The sequence below is a fragment of the Elgaria multicarinata genome, chromosome 6, assembly GCF_023053635.1.
Source record: "Elgaria multicarinata webbii isolate HBS135686 ecotype San Diego chromosome 6, rElgMul1.1.pri, whole genome shotgun sequence".
NCBI classification, from domain to species: Eukaryota; Metazoa; Chordata; class Lepidosauria; order Squamata; family Anguidae; genus Elgaria; species Elgaria multicarinata.
The window spans coordinates 110,889,028-110,908,871 of record NC_086176.1 but is presented as its reverse complement, the minus strand read 5'-3'; the positions used below and the strand labels follow the sequence as shown (position 1 = coordinate 110,908,871).

The following is a 19,844-nucleotide window of genomic DNA, read 5'->3' as shown; positions in this document are numbered from 1 at the left end:
TTCCCCCACCCTCAGAAACATGACAAATCAGCCCAAACTAAGGCTGCATTAGCTCCATTAAAAAGGTGAAAACGTAAATTGTGAAGCCCACCGAAGAGAGACTGGTCATACCATACAGATATCAAGCTGCATAGAAAAATCTAACGAGCCAGGTCAAGATTTTTCATTTATTTACTGCCTTCAACCACTTTATAAGAGTAACTATCACATGGGCTGATGGGAACGTTGTTTGGGTCAAGAGTAACTGGGAATGAATACATTGTAGGGAAACAAATGGAGCTGAAGCCACATCTCTGAGGTATTTCCAAGGCACAACTACCACGATACTACAAAATTTAAACCAGTTGGCAAACTGGGAGAAGGTCAAAGAGGCTCCTCAGCTGTCAAAGTTCATGAAGAACGTCTTCAACCATGGCAGGACAAGACACATACCTTTCTTTCAAAAAATCCTCAAATTCCTTGCAGTTTTTCCTGCCATCGTTGAGGTGTTGGACGATGCTGTCATATCCAACTGTGCTGATCAAATCTGTAGTCTAAGCAAAGAGTTTGGAAAAATAATTTAGGGGGGAAATGGACTCTTCTCCATATTATGCACCAGGGGAGGCTTGTGGCTCAGATGTCAGTGGGACGGTGAAACCACTCCGGGTTTCGGTGAGAACCAGTCAGAACTCTAAAGAAGCTATCCAAGGCAAGACATCGGAGCCACCAGCCTCCATAGTTATGCACAGAGTAGGCCTGGCTGTGTTTCGAAGCGTTGTGGAGATCATCCCTCAAGGGACTTTGCAACGCCACCACCTCACACGCAAGGCTTTGACGCGCACACCTCCCTCAGGCTAAGCACCACCACTTAAATACCCGAGGAAGGGTAAAAAGAAAAGTATAACCTTTCCCTTAGAGCAGAGGGAAAAGGTAAGGAGATTTGGAAAAGGCTTTTCTGTGAATATAGCAGGCTGAACCTTTAATGTAATGTGTTTATTCATGAACCAATAGAGCAGGAGACACAACCAAACTGACACGTGGTTTTAGGGTTGCAAAATAAAGAAAATGTTTATTGTTGTTTACAGTTCTTAGTTCCTTCAAATTCTACTCAACTCCTGCTTGTTCTTAAGAATACTGGTAGAAACAAATCTAATAATAACCATCTTTCGTCCCTATGATCTTATTTTCACTCACTCCTCACACAACGCCTGACAAGAAATCACCCAGCTAAGCACATCTACCCTCCAAACCCAACCACCAACCGAACCCCTCAAACCACTCAGCTCCCCCCTATATAGACTCCTACCCCTTTCCATCACATCACCAGCCACACCAGCCACTCAGTCCAACATTCTGCACTCTCTAGACATACTCAATCAGACATACCTAAGGGAATAGAAATGTGGGTAACGCCACAGACTCCTATGTAGAACAATGCCATGGAGGATTTACAACAGAGCTGGGGAGCTTGGTATGACCAGTACGGCCACAGATGGGGGATGATGGGGATTGTAGTTCAACAGCTGAGAGCCACGGGTTCACACACACCCCATCCTTGTTTTATAGATACATCCATACTTCAGCAGTCCCAGCCTCAGTTTCCTTTCTGTAAAGCGGGCGTGATCATTCCTTGTCATGCATGCCTGTTGCGATGTTGCCCAGATGAGGGCTGTGAAACATTTTGAAAGCACAAAACCACGAGGAAGGACAAACTGGATGTAATGGAGGATGGTGCGTCCGATGCCAGTGGGACAGTGAATCTGCTCAGGGTTTCAGTCAGAACCTGTCAGAATTTTAAAGGAGTCATCCAAGGTCATAGAATCATAGAATAGCAGAGTTGGAAGGGGCCTACAAGGCCATCGAGTCCAACCCCCTGCTCAATGCAGGAATCCACGCTAAAGCATCCCTGACAGATGGTTGTCCAGCTGCCTCTTGAAGGCCTCTAGTGTGGGAGAGCCCACAACCTCCCTAGGTAACTGATTCCATTGTCGCACTGCTCTAACAGTCAGGAAGTTTTTCCTGATGTCCAGCTGGAATCTGGCTTCCTTTAACTTGAGCCCGTTATTCCGTGTCCTGCACTCTGGGAAGATCGAGAAGAGATCCTGGCCCTCCTCTGTGTGACAACCTTTTAAGTATTTGAAGAGTGCTCTCATGTCTCCCCTCCATCTTCAATTCTCCAGGCTAAACATGCCCAGTTCTTTCAGTCTCGCTTCATAGGGCTTTGTTTCCAGACCCCTGATCATCCTGGTTGCCCTCCTCTGAACACGCTCCAGCTTGTCTGTGTCCTTCTTGAATTGTGGAGCCCAGAACTGGACGCAATACTCTAGATGAGGCCTAACCAGGGCCGAATAGAGAGGCACCAGTACCTCACGTGATTTGGAAGCTATACTTCTATTAACGCAGCCCAAAATAGCATTGGCCTTTCTTGCAGCCATATCACACTGTTGGCTCAAATTCAGCTTGCAATCTACAACAATTCCAAGATCCCCTCTCTCTCTCTCTTTCTCCCTCTCAACCAGTATTTAGGTAGAATGCCCCTGGATTTGCAGAAACCATGTCCCCCCCCCTCTCAGCTGTCTTGTTTCACTGCTGAACTGGCAGACACAGGACCACAACTTCACGGTTAGAGGCAATCACTGTTTTGTTGCACCTGCAACAAAATGTTGAAGAGCAACGAAGTTTCTAGCCAGCCAGAAAGCCATGCCCTTTTGAAGTTTCCATTCCATACCACTTCCGCTCCCGCCCCCGACTAACCCTGAGAAGGCTCAGATGCCTTTGGGTTCTTTTTTTTCACTGAAGTTTTTTGTGCAGAACCTGAGGAACGCCCACACACACACACAAACGCCGCCCAAGCCCTGCTGACACCTCCCAGGACCGTGGTGTCACATTTGGGCACGTCAGGATCCACATTCGGAGAATGAGCTTGCAATCATTATACAGGGCTTGCAATTCTTCTTCTCCCATGTGAGAAGTGGCAGGACTACCCCCAAAACAAGCCGCAGGAGGAGAACGGAATACGAGAAGTGGGTGCTGCTTCAGGCAGAACGTGATTTCAACATGATTGATGTAAGTCGGCCTGGGGGGAGGAAGTGAAAAGTGGGAGGGAGCTGAGAAGTCAAGGAAGGGTTTCTTCCAAAACTCCCTGGAGTATTTGCATCACCATGCCAAGCAATGAATCCCACACAGGGCGGTGGATGTGCACAGACAGCGGAAGATACGCAGCAAAGTTCTTCTCCAAAGTTACCACAGGCCAGCAGGCCTTCAGCTACTAATACGTCGTTGCGCAAGAAATACAATTCTTTCCTTAACTCAGCTTTCCCCAGCTTGGTGCCCTCCAGATGTGTGGAACATTAAAACATTAAAAACAGTGAACATTATTTAAGTATACAAAATTTAAAACCATCCAAAAAAACCAAAACAGTACCCATTTAATAACACAGTTCTGCGGTCCATTAAAAAACAAACAAACTTAGCATATGTTGTTAATAGTTTACACAACTATGTAAAATATTTACTTCATCATGTCCGGGGAGAGGTCCCCCCTCATGTCACAATTACATCTTGAGATTCATCGTCATCTTACACGCCAATATACCATATGGCAAATGACATCCACGTGGAAATTGAAAAAGAAACATACTTTAAAGCAAACTGAAGGAAGATCTTCAGTTAACATGTAGAACTTTGGGGGGAAACGTTACAGAGACTTGTGCTTTGTCACTCGAGTTCACTGCAGGCAATATATTTAAAAAGAAGAAGAAAACCAGGCTCTGGCCCTGTTCAGAAGACACCTTAAACCAGTGGTTCTCAACCTTCCTAATGCCGTGACCCTTTAATACAGTTCCTCATGTTGTGGTGACCCCCAACCATAAAATTATTTTCGTTGATACTTCATAACTAATTTTGCTACTGTTATGAATCGTAATGTTATTGCATCTGATATGCAGGATGTATTTTCATTGTTACAAATTGAACATAATTAAAGCATAGTGATTAATCACAAAAACAATATGTAATTATATATTGTGAAATATTTATTTCTAATTACATATGTGTTTTCTGATGGTCTTAGGCGACCCCTGTGAAAGGGTCGTTCGACCCCCAAGGGGTCGCGACCCACAGGTTGAGAACCGCTGCCTTAAACCATGGCTTTAACCATGGTGAATAATGGCTTAAGGTAGGGCGACCATATTTTGGAAACCAAAAAGGAGGACAACATGGTCGCCATGTTAAAATTGTTTTTAAAAAATAATTTTAAAACCTCAAGCTTTAAAAAAAATCCTAAAACTCAATGAATGGACAGATCTGTTTCAAACTTGACATAGCTAAAGTCCTTGTTAAGAGCAATCATGGTGCCAAGTTTCATCTCTTTATCTTTAAAAATAACATTTTTTAAAAAAAATTAAATTCTCTCATTTTAAAAAATTCCTAAAAATCAATGGATGAACAGATCTGTTTCAAATTTGGTATGACTAAAGCCCTTCCTAAGAGCTACCATCATGCCAAGTTTCATGTCTTTATCTTAAAAAATGACAGAGTTAAAAGCATTTTTGTTAATTCCCATTAGAGCAGCTCTTTGGAGAAAATCTGGATTTCCCCTCCCCCATCCCGGATTTGTCATCAAAAACCCGGACAAATCCAGGCAAATCCGGTCATATGGTCACCCTAGTTTAAGGTGTCTCCTGAACATGGTCCATCTTTCTAGTTAAAGCCGAGGTTTAAGGTGTCTTCGGAACAGGGACACTGAGTCACCTTGGTGACTCCCTCAGCTTGGCATTCATTTGCCTACCCCTAAGGCCGGCCCTGGTTGGACTGCAGCTCCCATTGTCCCCAGCCAGCAGCCTGTCACTGACTGAGGATGATGGCAATTGTAGCTCATCCCATTTGGAGGACGCAGGTTTGCCTTAAAGCCTAACGTCTTCTTTCTTCTCCGATCCCCACTGTCCCTCACCAAAAAACCTGGTGATCTGCCGGGCGATGCGGTTGGCCCGTCCCACAGAGGAGCTCCCTTAAGAGAGTCTGAATTTCCTCAAGAGCTTATGCAAGGATGAGGTTGCAGCTTTCGCCGCCGGGTATTCAAAACCACCGTTGCTGCGGCGTGGGGCCCTCGTCACGGCAGCCTGAGAACCAGGGATCCTCTTTCCACATTATCTCGACGCTTCGACGGTACAAATTATTCAAGGTCCAAAGGAAAAGACAAGTCTGTTTCAAACCCTTTTCTTTAGCTGCAAGATCATTTGTTCCAAAGCAGACACACTGATGGTAGCAGCGTAAAAAAAAAACCACCCCCATTTCCATAGCTAGTTGGAAATGGCCACAGCACAAATGGCAGAATACATTCGGAAGGTCCCAGAATCTGGCAGGAAAAGACCACCCTTCCCCAACCTGCTGCCCTCCAGATGTGTTGGACTGCAATCCCCCAACATCTGCAGCCACCATGCCAAATTGGGGAAGGCTGATGTAAGTCTCCTGATCCTTGCAATGGCCCTTGGAGGTACACAGGTACCTTCCAGGTGAGCCTTGTATTGCGCAATTGCCCTGCCTGACCCACAGAATTTTACAGGGGGTCCAATTCTAGTTGTAGCCTTCCAGTGTCTTCCATCCACTCCTACACCTTTGATAGCAACTTGATCTGCACATACTAGCAGTCATGCTCATCACCGCACAGTAGAAAGTTCCACCCACAGATGACTGCAGATCAAGCTGGTGTTAAAGCCCCAGGAACAGCCCAGGCTGGTGTTCTTAAGGTTAGTTGATGTTAGGGTTGCTGGAGAAATTCGAGACAGACTAAAATGAGTTTAGATTTCTAAGAATCAGACCGGTGGAATCTGCTGCCGATAGCCTTCCCCAAGCTGCATGGAATCCGCAGACTTCTGGATTTTAATTTTTTTACTTTCTCAAAATTTACGCAAATTCATTCGCAGGAGAATATGCAAGTTTCGCTGAGACATATGCCAGAGTGTGAAATATATGCAGGGAAAAGTCGAATTGAATGGAGGGCAATGCACTAAATGTTACGTACGCACATAAATGATGTAAATTGTTGTGAACTTTCCTATAGAATTACTTGCGTTTTACGCATAACAGGGAAAACATTTTGGAATCCGTCTGTGAATGGATGCCGGAAGGAACAACACTTTACCATCCACAAAAACTGGACATCCCTAGTCAGCAGTCCTCATAGCCCACAATGCCATTCCACAGAACCCAGGGGAGAAAGTAACATCAAAAGAGCTTTAATGCTCCTGGAAAGGCAAGTGAATTTCAGAAGCCACGCAGCAGTTGCTGCACAAGGTTAGTGTCACAGAGCGTGGGCTTCTCGACAGAATCGCTGGAGCTCCTCGCCAGCTATGGAAGCAGAAGGGCGAGAGTAAACCTTGAGGCTTGGGATGTATCTAGGTCACCATCTGTGGCACAGCTGACAACAGAAATAACCCCAGAAAATCTATTTGCGGGAATATCTGCGGGACATGGAGAAGGGCGATTTCAAGGTGGCAAGTCAGCCCCCTTGAATGAGTCCTTGATGCAGCAGGAGAACACACACACATATTCATACATGCAGCAGTGCCAAAGCGAGCAGAAAGGAACCCCAAACACCAGAGAGGTTTTTAAGAACGTAAAGCATTTAATTGAGTCTTTCAGCAACAGAAATCACAGCGCCCATCAGCAGGGTTTGGGGATTTTTAAAACTCCTCTAAGCAACATAAAAAGTTGCCACACTGCTACTTTTCCGCTTGTGCCTTCCTGCATGCTGAGAAGCATCACAGTGGCATGTAAAATGGCTAAGAGTTGGCCAAGATCCCATTTTCTTTTTGGGGAAAAGGAGGCTAAGGGGAGACATGATAGAGGTGTACAAAATTATGCATGGTATGGAGAATGTGGATAGGGAGACATTTTTCTCCCTCTCTCAAAATACTAGAACCCGGGGACATCCCATAAAACTGATCGGTGGGAGATCCAGGACAAATAAAAAGAAGTACTTCTTCACACAGAGCATAGTTAAATTATGGAACTCACTACCACAAGAGGTAGTGATGGCCACCAATTTGGATGGCTTTAAAAGGGGGTTGGATAAATTCCTGGAGGCAAAGGCTATCAATGGCTACTAGCCCTGATGGTTGTGTGCTACCTCCAGTATTCGAGGCAATAAGCCTGTGTGCACCAGTTGCTGGGGAACATGGGTGGGAAGGTGCTGTTGCACCATGTCCTGCTTGTTCATCCCTGGCCGATGGCTGGCTGGCCACTGTGCAAACGGAGTGCTGGACTAGATGGACCCTTGGTCTGATCCAGCAAGGTACTTCTTATGTTCTTATGTTCTTCTTTTCATTTTTCATTTCAGTAACTTGGCTATCACACCCTTAGGCTCTGTATTCAGTCCATTTGAGCATCAAGTGACAATACTATACACACTTACCTGGAAGTAAGGCCCGCTGAAATATTTTGCTTCTTCTCAGCAAGCAAAATACGACCACATTGTTCAGACGACACACTAACTCATGGTGGTTAAGCATTTTGAGATAAACATTATGGCTTAGCATGTCGTGTGAACCATTCCTAACCACGGGGGCTACATAACCACGGTTTAAACACGCTCACTAACCATTTGCTGCAAAAAAAGAAACCCCAGCCTCTTTACATGCCAATGCTGCACTGGGATACAGGGAGGGAGCAGACAGAGGAGGGTTTCTTCTCTTATAGAATCATAGAATCATAGAATAGCAGAGTTGGAAGGGGCCTACAAGGCCATATAGTCCAACCCCCTGCTAAATGCAGGAATCCACCCTAAAGCATCCCTGACAGAGGGTTGTCCAGCTGCCTCTTGAAGGCCTCTAGTGTGGGAGAGCCCACAACCTCACCAGGCAACTGATTCCACCGTCGCACTGCTCTAACAGTCAGGAAGTTTTGCCTGATGTCCAACTGGAATCTGGCTTCCTGTAACTTGAGCCCGTTATTCCGTGTCCTGCACTCTGGGAGGATCGAGAAGAGATCCTGGCCCTCCTCTGTGTGACAACCTTTCAAGTATTTGAAGAGTGCTATCATGTCTCCCCTCAATCTTCTCTTCTCCAGGCTATCGATCCTCCCAGAGTGCAGGACACGGAATAACAGGCTCAAGTTAAAGGAAGCCAGATTCCAGCTGGACATCAGGAAAAACTTCCTGACTGTTAGAGCAGTGCAACAATGGAATCAGTTGCCTGGTGAGGTTGTGGGCTCTCACACACTAGAGGCCTTCAAGAGGCAGCTGGACAACCATCTGTCAGGGATGCTTTAGGGTGGATTCCTGCATTGAGCAGGGGGTTGGACTCGATGGCCTTGTAGGCCCCTTCCAACTCTGCTGTTCTAAGATTCTATGATTCTATGAAACAAACAACCGAAGGACTAAGAAAACAACCTCTGGTTTGTTAAATCGTCTGCCAGAAAAACCCTGGTTAGGGCAACAAACCATGGTTTAATTAAACCATGGGCTAGCATTATTTGCGAACAATGCCTCAAGATGGGAAGAAATCAGATCAGGAGAAGGGTTTAGGACAGCCTTCCTAAACCCGGTACTCTTCAGATTTGTTCGACTTCAGCTCCCATCATTCCCAGCCAGTATGTGCACTCCAACACATCTGGGGGGGAACCAGACTGAAGAATGCTGATGTGGGGGGCTCACTGTGACCCCGAACTGAATCAGCCCCCTCCCCACAGCTGCATTTACCCTTTAGGGCAACCCACCCTTCCCCCAGGAGATCCAAACAAGATCATCGACTCCAACCTTCCGGCCCCACTGGAGGAAAAAAGCTGCATTCAGAAAACAAACTCTGCCTTGTGCTTTCGACACAGTTTTGCAAGGCAGGGTGGGAGGAGGAAGTGAAGGACGAGGAAGTGAGGGATGCAGAGCAACTTCAAAAGGTTGAGAAAAAGAAAGTGAGAGCAGAAAGCAATGCTATTCCCATGACCCCAGTGGCGCTGTCAGGCCAGGACTTTGGCGCAGAGAGGGCCCTCAAATGTCAGCAGCGCTGGCTGACCCCATTGAGAACTACGCGAATTAATACACGTTGCCATCTAAAGAGGGGTGCCCTTAATGGACTTCGGACAAGTAAGTCCAGAATCTGAAATTACTGCCCTGTACCACTGGCTCGTCCCAATGGTTTCCCCATCGATATGCGCATAGGAAGTGGTACTTTACAGGGTCAGGTTACGGGTCCCTCTGGCTCCATATTGTCTGTTCCAGGGGTGCAAAACCTCAGGCCCCGGGGGCCAAATGCAGCCTGCCTGGGCTCCCAATCCAGCCTTCCACGGTTCCTCAGAAGGCCACAAATCCCTTCCCCTGGCTCCTTCCCCCTGAGGACCAATTCTCCAGCGGTTTCCAGGCGTTTCCATTCTCCCCCCCCCCCCACTCTAAAAGGCTGAAATGCACATCCGGAGGCTTGCTGTCTTACTGGCAGAAAGAGTTTAACGATCTCATGTTTGGGGGTAATTTGGGGCCCTCCCACCACTGAAATACGGCCCCCAAGAACTTCCCTGAAAGGGCTGAAAGCAGCCCGACAGCCCTGGTCTATTCCATTGAGAGTCAGTGACCTGGTTTGCACCTAACAGCAAGGCACCATGGAGAACCTCCCTGAAGAGGTGGCTGTTTTGAGGTTTAAGGATTCAAGCTGTGGAGGGAGCATCCCACAGCTTCTTGTTACATGCGAACCAGGGCAGGTTGGGTTTTTGGAGTGGTTAACAAGCCACCATGTACGGTGGCCTGTTTTAGGGCTGTGGGGGCCTTGTTAACTGCCTCAACAACGCACCCTGGCTGGCTTGGCACGGAGCGGCAAGCTGCGGCGTGCTTCTGCCGTGACGTGAATTTTCAAAATGGCGGCCAGCCCCACGAGGAGAAGCCCTGTGAGGGAATTGATCTGCAGTGGCTTCTTGTCACATGCGAACTGGCCCAATGTGGTGTAGTGGTTGTAGCATTGGACTAGGACTGACAAGGCCCGGGTTTAAACATACATTCAGCCATTAACCTCCTCGGGCCACGAAGGGACAGTCACTCTCTTTTAACCCAGCCTACCTCACAGGCCTGTCGGTGAAACTAAAGGGAGAAAACTTTGTGTCCTGTCTTGAGCTCCTTGCAGGAAAAGCAGACTATAAATGTGATCAATATTGTGTGTGATCTCATTGACGGAGAGTTAGACCACCTCCATGCTCCACCTCTGAACTTCGGACCACCTCCGTGTGGTCATTCATCCATCCAATATGGTGTTTCTGCTGGGATAGCAGCCCTGCAAGGTGTAATCTGTACAGCACCATGTACATTGATGGTGCTATATAAATAATAATAATAATAATAAAAGGTCTCCTGATACCCCAGATCCTTAAATTGGAGAGGATTTTAAAAATGTGCACGAATGTACCAAGGCAAGGCAGTTTGACATATTGGCTGGGTTCACACAACACGCTAACTCGCCCATTGTGGGTTGTTGTTGAACCGTGGGGTTATCGTGTTGCTTGAACGCAGTGTGTTTTCTGCAGGATGGCAAGTTAATCATGCACTGTGGGTTGTTAACCGCCCTGAACAACACAACAGTAAGCCATGGGTTCTCAAGTTGGCTTGTTTGAGAAAACACACACACACCACACTCCATGGTTAACAAGCCACCCTGCAGCAAACGTGCTGCGTTCAGACAACACAATAACCCAGCCTGCAGGAAATGCACTGTGTTCAGATGACACATTAACACCACCAATTTGGATGGCTTTTAAAAAGGGTTGGATAACTTCCTGGAGGAAAAGGCTATCCATGGCTCCTAGCCCTGATGGTTATGTGCTACCTCCAGTATCCAAGCAATAAGCCTGTGTGCGCCAGTTGCTGGGGAACATGGGTGGGAGGGTGTTGTTGCACCATAACCTGCTTTGTTGGTCCCTGGTCAACAGCTGGTTGGCCACTGTGTGAACAGAGTGCTGGACTAGATGGACCCTTGGTCTGATCCAGCATTAGGGCTCTTATGTTCTCAACACACCCTGCAGTAAACACCCTGCATTCAGACAACGCTACAACCCATGGTGGGTTAGTGTGTTGTGTGAACCCTTCTGTTATTACTGACGAATGACTGTAACCCAATGTGGTACCAAGAGCCAAGCAGATCCTGCAAATATTTTCTAGAATATAGGACAATTCTTCACATACACCCACACAGGCTTCTGGTTTTTTTTATGCCGGTGAACTGCATCATGTCATTGTTCTCACGGCCCGATGATAATATCATTTGCCTTGAGCAACGGCCTGCTATTTCACTTTAATTCCTTCCCAGCTGTATTCCGGCACCGGTTTCAACTTGTACAACCCCTGCTTTGCGAGGAGCTCAGCTCTGACTGGGCTCCAAAGACGGTTGGTATCAGACAGCGGCTTTGATGGGAACAATTCCACAGACTCCAGGTTCAAAGGAGCAAAGTGTTCCCTTGGTAGGCCTCCTCCTACAGCTACAGCAGTGGAGCCTGGTGGCTCCGATGTCAGTGGGGCAGTGAATCTGCTCTGGAACCCAGTAAGAGCTCCAAAAGAGCTTTCAAAGGCGCTTCGCTGGATTTCCTCTTGATAAGAGCGTGTTCAGAGGAGGGCAACCAGGATGATCAGGGGTCTGGAAACAAAGCCCTATGAAGAGAGACTGAAAGAACTGGGCATGTTTAGCCTGGAGAAGAGAAGATGGAGGGGAGACATGAGAGCACTCTTCAAATACTTAAAAGGTTGTCACATAGAGGAGGGCCAGGATCTCTTCTCGATCCTCCCAGAGTGCTGGACACGGAATAACGGGCTCAAGTTAAAGGAAGCCAGATTCCAGCAGGACATCAGGAAAAACTTCTTGACTGTTAGAGCAGTACGACAATGGAATCAGTTACCTAGGGAGGCTGTGGGCTCTCCCACACTAGAGGCCTTCAAGAGGCAGCTGGACAACCATCTGTCAGGGATGCTTTAGGGTGGATTCCTGCATTGAGCAGGGGGTTGGACTCGATGGCCTTGTAGGCCCCTTCCAACTCTGCTATTCTATGATTCTATGCAGAAGCCACAGTTTCGCCCAGTTCCTCAGCATCCAGATTGGGCTTTTAGGAGCCAAGCTTTCATGCGTAGGAATACCTAGATCAGCTGGTGCCCCTCCTGATGCATTGGACTGCAACTCCCATTTGCCACACTGACTGGGGATTATGGGGATTGTAGTCCAAATCATCTGGAAGGCACTAAGTTGCCTACCCCTGAACGTGATGCTACAAGGGAAATACAAGGTTCTGAACGCCGCGTTTCCCTTTTCAACGTCTGTGGCACCGAGTTGGCTGAGTAACTACCTTCTAGGGTATCAAGGCTGTGCAACTCCGTTCCAGATTCCCCCGCTGCCCATCTGGAGATGGCTAATCAAGGCGTTTCCATTTCCATCAGCTTTTAATGTGTGACCTGCTGTTTCAACTTCCAAAACTGCTCTCTGGAGGAGCTTTTAGTTTGAGACTGCTGATTTAAAACAAAAAACTATTTTGTTACTGCGACCATTTCTATTGCTTTAGAATGGAATCTCTGTGTGAATTGTGTTTATTTTCACTACTGACTATTTCTTCCTCCCACCCACCAGGAAAAATCAATGTGATTGTTCTGAGCAATGGAGGCCAGTGACTCTGATGTCAGTGGGGTCGTGAACCTGCTCTGGGTTTCAGTCAGAACGCTAAAGGAGCTATGCAAGCTGAGCAGCACCCTGGCTAGCTCCTTTAGAGTTCTGGCTGTTTCTGACTGAAATCTGGACCAGATTCACTGCCCCACTGACATCCAAGCCACCAGCCTCCACTGGTTCTGATTCTTCCAACAGAATAGCAGGATATAAATCAGTTTTCCCTAATCTGATGCCTTTCAGGTGTGTTGGCTGAGGGCCATGTTGGCTGGGGATGATGGAACCTGTACTCCAACGCATATGGATGGCACCAAGTTACGGACAGCTAATATAAATGACTGACTGCACAAAGCCATCAAGGACACAGAATAACGGGCTCAAGTTACAGGAAGCCAGATTCCGGCTGGACATTAGGAAAAACTTCCTGAGTGTTAGAGCAGTACGACATTGGAACCAGTTACCTAGGGAGGTTGTGGGCTCTCCCACACTAGAGGCCTTCAAGAGGCAGCTGGACAACCATCTGTCAAGTATGCTGTAGGGTGGATTCCTAAATTGAGCAGGGGGTTGGACTCGATGGCCTTTTAGGCCCCTTCCAACTCTACTATTCTCTGATTCTATGATTCTAATGCTGGGGTGTGGGGCAGACATTTGCCATGTGCCCTTTCCTTGCCCAACAATTCCTTCCTGCGAATTCCCCCTCCTTGCCATTTAGTGAACGTCCCTCCACCCCACCCCAAAACCAGATCCTGGCCCAAAAGCATGAGACGCAGCAGCCTTGCTGAAGCTAAGCAGGTCCGGTCAAGGCAATACCACCTAATAAACAGGCGAACTCCCAAGTATCTCAAATGTGCCACTCTGAGCCCCGTCAGTGGGTGGGGGCGCAAGGCAAGTATGTAGTCCATAAAACCCGTGGGTTCTTCTCTGAAACAAGTCTCCACCTCCTACACATTTGCCAAGGTAACATTTAGTCCCGCCCTCGAGCAATGGATTTCTCCAGGCCTCACAATGCGCTTCCTCACAGAACATTGCAGGGTATCCTCCCTTCCACTTTGCTACCTGAGGCAAAGGGCAAGATGGCAGCCGCCCCACCTCTATTCCATGGGCGGAATCCAACTAGAGCAGCGGTCCCCAAACTTTTTGGCACCAGGGACCATTTTCATGGAAGACCATTTTTCCACGGATGGGGGGATGGTTTTGGGAAGCCATGCCTGCCCCCCACTCCAGCGCCTTGGCTTTGCTTCGACTGGGGGCGCCCAACCAAAGCGAAGCAGGCGGGCGGCTTCGGAACATCGCACCCAGAAGTCACTCTCCCAGAGCGGCTTCCGGCCAGGCGCGCCATTCCGAAGCCGCCGCCCCAACCCCAGTGTCCCGGCTTCGCTTCGGCTGGGCAGGCGAGATGGCGCCCTGCGCCCAGGTACGCTGGGGTGGGGTCGGTGAAAGCAGCTCACCTGCGCGGCTGGGGAGCCCTGAACTAGAGTGACAGTCGACTCTTTCTACAAAACCGGTGACAGGGCAACTTCCTCCCAACACTTAGGCTAGTTTAGGGAAGCATGGAAAATGCTGCCCCATTCCCCCCAGAGGTGGCTGCCTCACTCTGCCTCATGGTAGGCCGTCCGAACTCACATCAAACACAAGGGCCCCCAAACAACCATTCCCTCCGAGCCTGGTGGGAGTAGAGCATTCCACCATCACCTCTAGATTCCATCAAGCTGTCCACCACAAATCCAAGATCCCTTTCTTCAGTTCGGGCCCTGCATCTTCTGCTGTGAAGACAGTTGCAAAAAATTCACCTGGGGGGGATCTACACTACTGCTTTTAAAGTGCTTTAAAGCGCTTTGAAAACGTTTTGAAACCTGTATATGCAGTGTGTCCTGGGCCCCAACAGTTGTCAAAACTGTTATAAAGCGCTTTAAAGCAGTAGTGTAGATTCCCCCCTGGTTTCTCTACAATCTACTCATCCTCCTTAGTACTCCATTAACTCCTCTGTCATCCAATGGCATAACTGCCTCCCTAGCTGGTTTCCTTCTTTTGATGCTTTTAAAGGATTTCTTAAATTCGCAATATGCTCCTCACAATCCATGTTTGCATCCATTATTGCCTGCTCACATTTCTTTTGTTCAAATTTGTGTTCCTTTTTGTTCTCCTAGGGGTGACCATATGAAAAGGAGGACAGGGCTCCTGTATCTTTAATAGTTGCATAGAAAAGGGAATTTCAGCAGGAGTCATTTGTATATATGGAGAAACTGGTGAAATTTCCTCTTCATCACCACAGTTAAAGTTGCAGGAGCTATACTAAAGTGACCAGATTTAAAAGAGGGCAGGGCACCTGCAGGTTTAACTGTGGTGATGAAGAGGGAATTTCACCAGGTGCTGCATGCATACAAATGACCCCTGCTGAAATTCCTTTTTCAATACAACTGTTAAAGATACAGGAGCCCTGTCCTCCTTTTCATATGGTCACCCTAGTTCTCATTTGGGCAAGAACTCCATTTTCTGAAGTAAGCCTTCTTTTCTCCCATCGCTTCCTTGACAGCCAGTGCCAGACTATTTTGCGCCCTAGGCAAGGTGAGCTACTTTCACCCCACCCCACCCCACCCCAAAAAACGCCAACTTTGATTTTTAAGAACATATGTTTCCTGGAAAAAATAAGAAGCACAAAACTTGAAACTGCTAAATTTATTTTAAAGTGCAAGAAATACGTCATGCCAATTATATAATCACGGCCCTTCTCCGTGAGCCCCTGCCAAAGGAAGTGAGGCAGGTGGCTACCAGGAGGAGGGCCTTCTCCTCTGTGGCACCCCGGCTGTGGAATGAGCTCCCTAAGGAGGTTCTCTTGGCACCTGCATTATATGCTTTTAGATGCCAGGTGAAGACCTTTTTATTCTCTCAGTATTTTAACACTTAATTTTAACTTAAATTTAAATGTTACTGTTCTAACTCTGTATTTTAATCTTATATCAATTTTGCTGCGTGGTTTTATCCTGGTTGTGCTTTTTATACTGTATTTTGTAGTTGTGCTTTTAACATGTTGATTATTTTATTATGGTTTTCATTTCTGTGAACCGCCCAGAGCGCTTCGGCTATTGGGGAGTATAAAAATGTAATAAATAAATAAATAAATAGCAAAAAACTGGAAAGGAACGTCTATGGGTCTAAAATGCATTATTTAATAGGAATATCACCTCCAAATCATTCCCCCACACTCACTCACACACCACGCACACACACAGACTTAGCATCACTTACTCCAAACAAACACACGCATGAACACATGCATTCACTCAAAGACCCCATGTACCCCATTCACCCATACATTCTCTCTCTCTCTCTTCCGGGCACGTTCCGGAAGTCCGAAGGTGGAGCCGCCCCACCCCCACCCCAGCGTCCCTGGCTTCACTTCGGCTGGGCAGGCGTGGGGCGCCATCTCGCCTGCCCAGGCCCAGCTGAATCCTCGGGCCGGCTCACAGCCAACACGCGTGAGTGCTGCGCTGTGCCTGGCGCCCCTCTTAGCTTGGCGCTCTAGGCGGCCGCCTGAGTGGCCTCTATGGTAGCACCGGCCCTGAGTGCTTGTTAAGTAGGTCGGTGACCTCTTGGGCCAAGTGCTCTCTTTCCTAACCTCCGGCATGCATTTTTGCTAAGCATACATTATTGTGGTTTTGAGCAACTCCCAGGCATTTTGGAGAAATGTAACCTCTTGACGTTTCCACTTCCTTTTTACCAATTCCCTCATTTTAGAGAAGTTTCCTCCTTTGAAGTCAAAGGAGACAGCGTTGGACTTTCCCGCTTACAACTCTGGAAAGCAGACCTGTATTATTAACGTCTGCGAATGGCAGAAATAGAGCTGAAGATAGAGGTGCTTGCTGCAAGTCCAGAACATCCTCATTCACCGTTCCTTCTTTTCGCCTTTATGCTACCGTAGCACTCATGGTTGGCCGACTATAATAAGCCTTGACCTTCAGAAGTATTTATTTTATCTTAATGCTGCAGGAGACATTTACAAAGCCAAGAACACAGAAAATGATATGATTTAGAGCCACAGCAAAAGCTGAAGGACACAAAATGTGGATGAACCAGAGACATTCTCCCAGGGCTTATCCACATAGATATAAATAATAGGAATACCTCCCACATATGGAAGAACTGCAGCATTAAAAATGGTCCATGTCAGCAGCAGAAAGAAATAGCTGAAGCATTTAGGCTCTTTTCTGTCTAAACATGCATGCATAGGTTTGCACCCATAATGCTGACATTTCTGAAATTAATATTTTCCTGCAATGCACAGGCACGCTACACATTCACATGAGTCTGCTGTTACACCAACCCTGCTTTCCCAAATGCTAAAGTTTCAAGAATTTCAAAATCCAAAGCGCTTCAAGTGTGTTTTGCATTTTTGTAACAGCTTTGACTGTTCAAAGCATTCTCATATGCATTGTCCCGGTTCACATGATCGCAGATGGTTAGTAAGCAACAGTGGCTTGTTAACACCTGCACATGCCGGTCATATTAACATAATTGCCCTTGCCAGTATGTCGTGATGTCCGAACCCGGCAAGGGTAGGTAGCTGGGTTGGTTAACAAACCACCCAGGACCCATGGCCAGGTGAAGACCTTCTTATTTTCCCTGGCATTTTAGTCGTTTAAGGAGTAATCCTACACATTTTTAGACAGAAAAAAAGTCCTACAACTCCCAGCCTGCCATGGCACCAGTGGAAATTCAGGGGTCTGTGGAATAGATCAAGGGCCATGGGAAATAAATTTGGAGCTAGGACCCTATGGTCCCATCCCAAGCAACACCCCATCCCAGTTGTAAGCCCTATTAAACTCAATGGGTCTTACTTTTGAGTAAACACGCATAGGATTGTGCTGTAAAGCTACCTAGTGGGTTAATACAACAGGTAAGATTTGGGCTGGGAAGTTCTCAGTGGCTCCCACTCTGAGCCCACCCATCCAATTCAATGGGACTTATTTCTGAGTAAAGAAATTTAGGTTTGTGTCGTTCGCCGCTATGCTACAACAGATCCGAGAGGGATTATGACAGAGAAACACCTAAAGAATTGCTCCAAATCATGATGGATAGAGTCCCTTTCCCAAATTTAGCGTGCCTATTTAGCTCAGGTCAGAAACCTGTATACAGAATGAGAAAACGGATGCATCGCCTGTTTAATAGCAGGAGATTGGTGGTGGTGGGTCATTACTAAAAGGGGAGAAGAAGCCAAAGGCTCCACTCTGCCTGATGAGGAATAATCTCAGAAGCTTTTGGCCTGCCTATGGATTACTCAGTGTTGCAGGGAAACGACTGTGCACATGAAACATCAACTAGGGAGCTGGTGATACATTCTAGCATCCAGAACTGAGACCGTAGACCAGCCTTCCTCAACCTGGGGCCCTCCAGATGTGTTGGACTGCATCTCCCAGAATTTTGGGAGTTGTAGTCCAACACATCTGGAGCGCCCCAGGTTGAGGAAGGCTGCCGTAGACTCTTCTACGGCTCTGGCATGAACTCCTTAGAGAGGTTTGCCTGGCACCTGCATTGTACTCTTTCCAGAGCCAGGTGAAGACCTTTTATTATTTCCCCAGTATTATAGCATTTTACCATCCTAGCCTGTTAACTCTGCTCTTTTAAATCTGCATTTTAAATCACTGCATTGCTGCTCAGTTTTATTCTGGTCCCTGCAGCCAAACAAAGACACACACTTTGTGATATCCAAAAGCTAAACACATTTCTTAAAGCACAGTCTTTTGGGACAGGAGTCCACCTCACCAGATATGTAGATCTAGTAAAGCAGCCTTCCCCAACCTGGTGCTCTCCAGATGGGTGGGATTACAACTCCCATAATCCTACAACCAGCTGCAGCATTATGGGAGTTGTAGTCCAACACATTTGCAGGACACCAGGTTGAGGGAAACTGTAACGAAGTGAACCCCAAAAAAATAGTCCTCAAGGTATCACAGGATTCTGTGTAAGATGCATGTTAGTCTGTGGCTATGTTCACATGATCATACTGAGCCATAGTGGTTTAAATAAGCTACTGTGGCTTGTGGGACATGCCAGGTATCTGGAAGTGCCCATTCTGTAACCCAAACCACCACCAACAGTTGTCAGGTCATCCAAATCCAGCATGGGTGGGTTGTTGCCTTGGCTAACTAACCACCCAGAACCTATGGGCTGTTTTAGGATTGCATTTAAGCCCACTGTGGTTTAATTAATCACACGAACCAGCTCAGGTCCTGTTCGCATGTTTAAACAGCCCAGCGTGGCTTATTTAAGCCACAGCCAGCTGTAGTGCAGGCCGCCATTTCCAATATTCAAGCCGCAACCACGGTGTGTTGTGCCCTACGAACCCAGTGAGGGTGGATGGTTGATGTAGCTAACCAACCAACCAACCACAGGCCTAAAACTGCCCATGGGTTCTGGCTGGCTTGTTAACCACACCAACCAGCCACCCTCGCCAGGTTCAGATAACACGGCAAGCTCCGGTCACGTCCCTGAATATTCAGAAGCCTCCTGGCATGTGCCGCAGTTTAATCAAGCCACGGTGGACTGTGACGATCGCGCAAACCCGGCCTTTGTACATATCAGACTAACAGTCTTCCCCAACCTGTGTATCTACAATTCCCATCATCCCCAGTCAACACTTCTGGAGGACGCCACGCAGGCTGGGAAAAGGCAAAAACTCAGCCGGCTCCTTGGAAGGAAGCCTCCTTCCCACCCCGCTGGGTTCCCCAGCTTGCCAGGCAGCTGCAAGGAGAAGACACACCTGGAGGGCATCTCTTAAAGGCACAGGGTCTAAATCCGTAGCTTCGCAGGAGCTGCTGCTTTCTCCTTCCCCACCCGGGATCTGATCAACCCAAAGCCTCCAGTCTGGAACCAACTTCTCCTTTCGGACGCTGAGGATCCCACCCCACCCCCCTCAGTCAGCCCCCCGGCCCCGCTCCACTCTCACCCAAAAGTTGTCCTTGAACAGGGTCTCCCGCATTCTGGCTGGAGCGGCTCCGACAGGTTAGATCCCCCACCACTGGTGCCCAAAAGTGCAGAGGGAGGGAGAGAGAGGGAGGGGAGCCTCGCAGGCTGCAGCCGCTAAACTCTAGTTCCTCAATTCTTCTGCGCCTGCCTTCTTCTGGGTCCTAAAGCTCGCCATTATGCCCACAGTAGTCGGGACAAAGGGAGAGAGGTTTTGGGTTTTTTTTAATCCCAGGTGTAACTATATGGGCTACTAGTCCTGATGACTATTCTACCTCCAGTACCCGAGGC

The 19,844-nt window shown here is 47.6% G+C and overlaps 1 protein-coding gene across 1 annotated transcript in view; it reads right to left on the bottom strand.

Moving 5' to 3' along the window:
• The window catches only part of PSTPIP2 (proline-serine-threonine phosphatase interacting protein 2), a 48,802-nt gene extending 29,187 nt beyond the window's left edge, over positions 1 to 19,615 (bottom strand). The window contains exons 1-2 of the mRNA XM_063128292.1: positions 19,537 to 19,615; positions 433 to 533 (exon numbers count right to left, since the gene is read on the bottom strand). Coding sequence (XP_062984362.1) covers positions 433 to 533; positions 19,537 to 19,569 — 134 coding nt within the window. The 5' untranslated portion in view covers positions 19,570 to 19,615. The remainder of the gene's footprint in view (positions 1 to 432; positions 534 to 19,536) is intronic.
• Between the last annotated feature and the right edge of the window lie 229 nt (positions 19,616 to 19,844).